The 8,796-nt window shown below is 50.9% G+C and overlaps 1 protein-coding gene across 1 annotated transcript; it reads left to right on the plus strand.

Annotated features, from left to right (window-relative positions):
* The first annotated feature begins 4,881 nt into the window (after positions 1 to 4,881).
* Positions 4,882 to 5,874, plus strand: LOC123668162. The gene has a single exon (XM_045601954.1). It carries the CDS (start codon positions 4,882 to 4,884, stop codon positions 5,872 to 5,874), a length of 993 nt encoding a protein of 330 aa, XP_045457910.1.
* The last annotated feature ends 2,922 nt before the right edge of the window (positions 5,875 to 8,796 follow it).

An 8,796-nucleotide genomic window follows, 5' to 3' on the forward strand; every position in this document is an offset into this window, starting at 1 on the left:
GCCGGCTGGAGGGACAGTAAGACCTTCGGCCGGCTTGAGACCGCACGCGCGAGACGTGGGAGCGCTCTCGGTGCCTGGGAGCGCTCTACAATCGGAGGCGGCCTGTCCTGCACCCGCAGGCTGGCCCACCGTCCGGGGCGTCACGGACAATACTTATTAGTGGTACCGTGGCGCCCCACTAGGACGACGAGGGCACCGCTGGTTTTTACTGAGTAGTCCGGCATTGCACTTTCCGCCGGGAGTCTCAGACTTCCGTCGCCTTCGGGTGGCGGGGGTGCGTAAATGCATTTTCCAGCGTAAAAAAAAAAAAAAAAAAAAGGTTAGGTTCCCAGGCCCCAGACTTAGGTCTGGGAGGAGTTCCTGGTCTTCTACCTGGGCGCGTCCCCCGTTTGGCGGATAGGGGAGTGCCGCCTGCGTTGCCGCGATACGCAGGCGGTAGGGGTCTTCGGACCCCCGCGGACCAAAACCAGGGGGTAGGGCGCGAAAGCGCATCGGAGTGCCGGGGCGCTCTGGGAGGTGGACGGGGTGGGTGGGTTCGCTCGCTCGCCCTGAGGCGCTGAGGCGCGGGGTGCTGGCCGGGTTGTGCTGGCTCCCTGGAGCTTGCTCGGTTGCTGGTGCAACCCGGCGGACGTGTTGCGTGAGAGTCGGGCTGTGCTGACTCCCTGGAGCTTTGGCTCGGTTGTCGGTGCAGTTCGGCGGAGCCGTAGGGTGGTTGCCGGGTCGCGCTGGGCTCCCTGGAGCTTGCTCGGTTGTTCGGTGCGATCCTGGCATTGGAGGTGGGGCTTTTCGCCTAGCCGGGAGGGACAGGGCGGGTGGGTCCGGGCGGTCTGGCTCGCTCGTCCTGTGGCGCTGGGGCGCGGTATGCTGGCCGGGTTGTGCTGGCTCCCTTGAGCTTGCTCGGTTGCTGGTGCAATCCGGCGGACCAGTTGCGGGAGGGCCGGCTGTGCTGGCTCCCTTGAGCTTTTGCTCGGTTGTCGGTGCAGTCCGGCGGACCCGTGGGGTAGTTGCGGGTTCGAGCTTGGCTCACTCGCTGGGGTGGCACTGCGATGCGGTGCGGGGAGAGGAGGACGGGTCGAGCGAGCGAACTCGATGTAACGACGAGTTCGCTCGCTCGCCCCGTGGCGCGCATGCGCGCGGGTAGGTGCACTCCGGGTACTGCTCTGCCCAGAGCGGACTTGTGAGTGCAGGCGCCGTGAGGGCGCGGAGACGTGGGGGTTGGTTTTACCTTCCCCTGCGCTGGGGACGAGGTGGGTGGGCTCGCTTGCCCGCCTCGGGGGGGGTGGTGCTTAGGCGCTTTCCCTTGCGCCGTCCCGGCCTGTGTTGACTCACGTTGGCACTGTCCGGGCGGTGCGGGGCAGCCTGAGCGCCAGGCAGAGGGCGGTCGGGTTTTCGGCCAACTTCTGCCCGGGTTGGTGCGCGCGGTGCCACCGCGTGCCACCCACTAGGAACGGGATGGGCCCGCAAGGGCAACGCCGCCGGAGTTTGCAGAAGAATTTTCTTGATTCCTGCGACTTCGGCAATGGCGAGGGAGTGGCGCCGCTGGTTTTTACTGAGTAGTCTGGCATGCCGGGAGTCTCAGACTTCCGTCGCCTTCGGGTGGCGGGGGTGCGTAAATGCATTTTCCAGCGTTAAAAAAAAAAAAAAAAAAAGGTTAGGTTAGGTTAGGTTTTGGGCCGGACCTTTCGCTGCCGGCCGTGATTTCTGCCATGACCGGCAGCGAGAGGTGCTGGGACGCCGTCCTCGCGTACTGTGAGCGGGTGATGGCGCAGAAGGAGGCGGCGGAGCGGGTGAGGGAGGACACCACCGACCTCCCCCTCCGCCGCAAAAGGACCGGGCGTCGGAGGCTGGCGCACGATAACCGCCTCCCTCCCTAGACGCTAGGCAGACCAAAATCTGCCGGGTAGGCGCGCGCGGTGTCCCCCGCGCGCCACCTCCTCCACGAGGACAGGAAAGGGCCTGACGAGGCACGCCGCCGGGGTTTGCAGAAGAATTCGGACTCCTGCGACCCCGGCACGGGCGACGAAGGTGGACACCGTTGGTTTTTAGTGGGTAGTCTGGCATTGCACCTACCGCCGGGAGCCCCACACTCCCGCTGCCGAGCTTTCGGTGGCGGGGTCAGTGCGTAAATGCATTTTCCAACGTAAAAAAAAAAAAAAAAAAAAAAAGGTTAGGTTAGGTTTCCTGGCGACTCGAATTCTCGAGTCGATGAACCCGGGACTGCACGAGGCACAGTATGGGTTTCGTCGGGGGCGGTCGACCGTCGCGGCCATTGCCCACCTCAGGGACCTCGCCGAGTCGGCGGTCTCCCGGGGTGGAGTGTTGTGGGCGGTCTCGCTGGACGTGACCAACGCGTTCAACTCTCTGCCCTGGGAGACGGTGAGGGTGGCGCTGGGATACCACGGTATCCCGCGCTACTTGCGTAGGCTCATCGGAGCTTACTTTGCGGGAAGGGCAGTAGAGTTCCCGATAGGCGGCGGCGGTCTGTCGAGGCGGTCCATGTCGTGCGGCGTTCCGCAGGGTTCGGTCCTCGGACCGCTCCTGTGGAACATCGGCTACGACTGGGTGCTCCGCGGTGCCACGTTGCCGGGAGTGTCGGTCATCTGCTACGCAGACGACACTCTCGTCACCGTTCGCGCCGGCGGGCACCGCGAAGCGGGCCGCCTCGCCACGGCCGGCGTCGCGCAAGTGGTGGCCAGAATTCGGGCTCTCGGGCTGGAGGTCGCCTTGCAGAAGACGGAGGTCCTGGCCTTTCACGGGCCGAGGGCCGCTCCTCCGCCCGGGACGTCGATAGTCGTCGGGGGTACTTCGATATCCGTCGGGTCGACGATGAAGTACCTGGGCATCGTTCTCGACGGTCGCTGGAAGTTCGACGAACACTTTCGGCGGCTGACCCCGAAGCTTCTGGCCGCCGCCGGAGCGCTCGGGAGTCTACTGCCCAACCTAGAAGGGCCCGCCGACAAATGCAGACGCCTCTTCGTGGGCGTCGTGCGTTCGATGGCGTTGTATGGCGCTCCAATTTGGGCGGGCGCTCTCTGCGCGCGGAACGTATCGCTGATTCGCAGGCCGCACCGCGCTATCGCGCTGCGGGCTGCGAGGGCGTACCGCACGGTGTCCTACACCGCATCGTGTCTCCTCGCCGGCAGCCCCCCGTGGGAACTGGAGGCCGAAGCTCTCGCGTCGGTCTTCTGGCGCGTGACGGAAGCGCGCCTGAGGGAGGAACCGCCTCGTCCGCAAGAGGTCGTGCGATGGAGGAGAGAAGCTCGCGACGGCCTCTTCCGGAAGTGGTCGGAGAATCTCGAGGACCCGAACGTAATTACGAGTCGGGGGCTGGTGGCGGCGATTCGGCCCGTTCTGCGCGGCTGGGTCGATAGGCGACACGGTGCGATGTCGTTCCACTTGGCGCAGATGCTGACCGGGCACGGCTGCTTCGGTCGCTATCTGTGCCGAGCGCTGGGGCGGGAGCCGACGTCGGAATGTCACCATTGCGACGCCGGCGCCGAGGACACGGCGGAGCACACGCGCGCGGTCTGCCCGGCGTGGTGCGAAGAGCGCGCCGCCCTGTCGGCGGCCATCGGAGCGGATCTCTCGCTGCCGGCCGTGGTCTCGGCCATGGTCGGCAGCGAGGAGAACTGGAGCGCCGTCTCCTCCTTCTGCAGCGCCGTGATGCTGCGGAAGGAGGCGGCGGAGCGGGAGCGGGAACGGGATCCGAACTCGCTTCCGTCTCGTCGCGGTAGACGCGGTCGGCGGCGCAGGGCCTACCTGGCCAACCTGCAGCCGCCGCCCCCGTAGTTTGGATCAGCGGGCGATAGGTCGGGGGATCTATCGACCGCATCGCACGATCCTGAGGAGGACGGAGAGAGGCGATCTTATGTGTTCAAGGGATCCTCTCTCGGGTCGCTGTCGCTTTTGCGGCGACGACAACGGGCCCTAGTCTGGGCAGGCGCCGGCGGGATCGCGAAAGAGCTTTGTGTCCTCGCGATCTCGCCACAAGCGCATAGGCGGAACACACGTGTGGTTTTTGTTCAGTAAGAGTCTGACTCCCCTCCGAGCCCCCCCAACCGGAGGGTGTCCATGAAGGATTTTCCACACGTAAAAAAAAAAAAAAAAAAGGTTAGGTTAGGTTAGGTTAGGTTAGGTTGGGGTGCTTGTCGGTGACCTCCTCGTGGTGCACCCTGGGCAACGGGACGGGCAGCAGTATCACAATCGCGGCACTGCTGCCCGTCGCGGCTGACGACCGACGCGTGTGGGGATGCATTCCGGCGCTCTACATTAGAGTTGTCCCGTGAGCGCATCAGGTGGCACAGCGCTCGCGCACTGTGTCACCACGGGGGGGTGGATGGGTTCGGCGTGCGCTTACCCCGCCGTCGGACAGAGTGGGCAGGAGTCCTGTTCGCTCACCGTCCTATTATCGTAATCCCGTTTGTGGTGTCGTGGTCATGTCTCGCGGCCACGAACGGGACCGAGGGTCTTGCCTTAACCGGCCGGACCGCGAGGAAGAAAACCTCTAGAAGACTTTGACAACGACTGACAGCGACAGCTGATCTCTTAAAGTTTTTATTCGAATATTCACAATAAAGACGCAAATTATCTGTAAAAGTATATTTGTCAGTGAGATTATATTGTGATTAAGTAGTGCAAGTGTTATTGACTGTTAATAACAAGTTATACCGTAGAAAATTCAAATAAAACATTGACTAGTGCTAGTGTAAGTGCAAAAACCATAATACCCACATAAATAAATAGTGAATGTAAAAATAAACGTATTTCTTGTTACTTTTTAAAACTATTCAGAACAATTTGAACTGGTTCAAACTGTAGTTAATAGCAAGATATATAAAATAAATTTATTAGGGTATTTAAAAAAGCACAAATTTACTAATCATGGCGAATAAATGTCATCAATGTGGTAAATTCATAGCCACAGCAGATGGTGCAAAGTGTACTAAGTGCGCATGCCTATTTCACCGATTATGTGTCAACCTAAGCCCTGATCATAGAATTCCGCTTAAATGGCAGTGTCAAGGTTGTAAATCGGGACCCATGGAAGGGGTGAGTCACAATAAGATCAATTCACTCACATCTTCACCCGACACTGATATATTCTTGGAGGCTGCTGATAACACTGTGAGCTCACTTGCCCAAGAGATGCGGCTCCTAAGAGCTGAACTTGGATCTGTGGCCAAAACGATGTCATCTTTTAAAGAAGAACTTGCACGGTTAAACACAGTTGTAGGTAGCTTAACAAAAAAATTTGAAGACATCGAAGTACGTCTTAACGTCTTGGAGGCATCAAACGGAGATCGTTCCTCAGTAACTAATGACCAACAACTGTCTGACCTCGTGGCACAGTTGCGAGCGGAACTAAACGACCGTGAACAGGAAGGGCTCCAGAATGATATCGAGATAGCAGGGTTGGAAGAGAAGAACGGGGAGAACCCGACCCACCTCGTGCTATCTCTGGCCACAAAACTCGGCTATGAGCTGGAGGAACGAGATGTTGTAAGTGCGGAGCGAGTAGGGTCGAGACGTGTTTACGCCGTCAGCAGTGAGCACCCGCGCTCCAGGCCTATAGTGGTACGGTTGGCGCGGCGCGCCGTCCGGGATGCGATGATACGGGCGGCGCGTGTGCGCCGGGGTACCGATTCCGCTGGCGTCACAGAAGGTGAACCCAGAAGTGTGTATGTCAACGAGCGGCTCACACCTACAAACCGAAATCTATTCTTCAAAACAAGGGAAGAATGCCGACGAGCAGGCTGGAAACATGTTTGGACGAGAAACGGGCGTATCTTTACACGGAAAAGTGATGTAACTGAGATACGACGTGTAAGAGCAATAAGTGACCTCAATAAAATTTTTGGGGCATGCAATATTTGATACTTCTTTTTTCTTTTTTTAGTGCGGTTAAATATTCATACTTTTTTTCATTACTCTTAAAATATGCTAAAAAAATTTTTGTTATTGTAAACTTTATTGATTACTGCAACATTTTTCTTATTTATAAAAATTCCAGACAAGATTTTCTTATAATTAATATTGTATTAAAACCAATAGTGTTTATGTTTTGTTATTGTGTTTGTATTTATACTTTGTTCATGTCGCACCTGTGCAGCAGTGTACTATCTCATCATTACAGAGTAGCATGTTTAAGCAATCTTTCTATCTTATATAAACCACATATTGAACCATTTAATATTAAAGTTATGCTCACTTTTAATCTAATTACATATGAGAACAAATTTATTAACATTATACCCACATTATATAACCAGTATATTAAAATTAAAACAATGCCAATAAATATGCATCTATTGTGTAAAATATTTTTTATACTTAAAGTTATGCTAATTAAACTAATTACATATGAAAACAAATTTATTAACATTATACCCACATTATATAACCAGTATATTAAAATTAAAATAATACCAATAAATATGCATCTATTGTATAGAATATTTTTTATACTTAAAGTTATGCTAACGTTTAACCTAAATAAATACTGTGAGTACAATATTGTTTACATTATACCCACCTTACATAACTCATATATTAAAAATAGAACAATACTATTGGATATGTATCTGTTGTATAAAATATATATTATTATTTATATTTTTTGTTTTTCTACATTTAATCTAAAAACGTATTATGGTAAATTTTGTTTACGTTATAGCCATATTATATATTCCATATACTGAAACAATACTATGTAGTATGTATCTTTTATACAAAATATTTTTTGAATTATTATATAAATTAAATGAGATATTTAAAATTATACTAAATACGTGCTATGGGTATAGTATTATTTGCATATTGCCTAGCTACACATTTTTAAATATATTTAAAGCTTGCTTTTTACAACACAGGAAGTTTTGTTCATTTGAATAGTGATGATGCAATCACAAAATTTTAGGATTGGTTTTTTAAATGTTGGGTCGCTTGGGACGGGCCATGATGAGCTCGTGGTGGCAATAGATCGTCATCGACTCGATATACTGGCATTAAATGAAACTTGGCTTAAAGAGGGCGAGGAGGGACGAGCGCCTATAGTTCCTGGTTACCGTCTACGTCACAAGCCTCGGCCCGTCGCAGCATCCCGAAGTCGTGGGGGTGGGGTCGGATACTATATTAAAAAAGGCATGTCTGTAGAGGTAATATCGCATCCAGAAAACCCGATCGTCGAACAGATGTGGGTAAGTACCAGAGTTAAAGGTAAACGTATCATCGTCGGCACCGCTTATCGGCCACCTTGGTTGAATGCACGTATCTTCTTGGACGCACTCACAGATACCTTTGCTTCGCTGACAAGTTACGACCACATATTCCTGCTTGGTGATTTTAACATAAATATTTTGTGTAAAAGCAGTTCGCTGACTCGAATGTTATATGAATTTTTGAAAGTTACTAACATGCAACAATATGTAGATTCCCCTACACATTTTACCAGTCATAGTGAGACCCTGATCGACCTCATATGTTCTAATACACAGCCAATAGGAGTACGAGTGGATTATGTGTGCTCACTTAGTGATCATGCTATACTATCCTGTGAAGTTGGTGTCCGTAAAGATACAAAACATAGCAATTGCATTTACTTTAGGCAACTAAAAGGTATAAACGATAATGAATTTTCTGAATTAATGAATATCATAGGGTGGCCTGAGGCGCAACCGACAGAAGGTGTTGATTACATGACATCAGATCTTAATGACGGGATACTAAAGGTATTTGATATATTATCACCATTAAAACTACGCCATTTTAAAGACGTTGGTTATCCTTGGATTACATACAACATAAAGTTAATGATGAAGAAACGAGACGAGGCTCACAAGAGGGCGCGGGCGACTAAATCTGAGAATCATATTGTTTTTTATAAAAATCTCAAACGTACGGTTCAAAGTGCGATTTACAGAGAGAAATGTGTATACTACAAAACTTTTATAAACAATAACTTGAAAAATTCCGCATATTTATGGAAAAATCTAAAGCGCTACGTAGCATTTAAGACTAAAAAAAGCCATATTTTGCCATCAAGTCTTAGAGACGCCGAAAAACTCAACAGCTACTTTTTGGATGTACCAGGCAGGCAAGTGGCTTCTATTTTTGATATTACGTATTTTCAGTCACATTGTAATTTTACAAATATATTTAGCATTTCTGTCGTTGATAGTGACACTGTTTTGAGAACGATAAAGAGTCTGAAGTCAAATGCTATCGGATGCGATGGAATTTCTTTAGACATGTTGATCATGTCCCTCCCCTGTACGTTAAACGTGATAACGAATATAATAAATAAATCAATTGAAACGAATTCATTTCCATCCATATGGAAAAAAGCGATTATTCGTCCCATCCCTAAAACCGATAACCCCTTAAAGTTAAAAGATCTGCGACCTATAAGCATCCTACCATGTATGTCGAAAATTCTGGAAAAAATTGTACATGAACAGCTTTCACAATTTCTTGAAGCCAACAATATTCTCCCAGAAAAACAATCAGGTTTCCGTAAAAATCATAGCACCGTAACAACGCTTATAGATGTAGTAGATGACATATTGAATGCGCAAGATAAAGGGGAGGGAACCATTCTAGTGCTACTAGACTACTCACGTGCATTTGACACCATAAATATACCGCTTCTGCTTTCTAAATTGCACTACTATGGTCTCTCTTCAGATGCTGTCGAGTGGTTTTCTAGTTACTTAAAGAATAGAACACAAGTAGTGGAGACAATGGATGAAGATGGAACTGTAGTTCACTCGAGACCTAGATTTATAAACAGGGGTGTTC

The sequence above is a fragment of the Melitaea cinxia genome, chromosome 30, assembly GCF_905220565.1.
Source record: "Melitaea cinxia chromosome 30, ilMelCinx1.1, whole genome shotgun sequence".
NCBI lineage: Eukaryota > Metazoa > Arthropoda > Insecta > Lepidoptera > Nymphalidae > Melitaea > Melitaea cinxia.

Excerpts from the sequence above, each read along its gene's own strand:
- LOC123668162 (XM_045601954.1), top strand. The coding sequence starts at position 4,882 with ATGGCGAATAAATGTCATCAATGTGGTAAATTCATAGCCACAGCAGAT.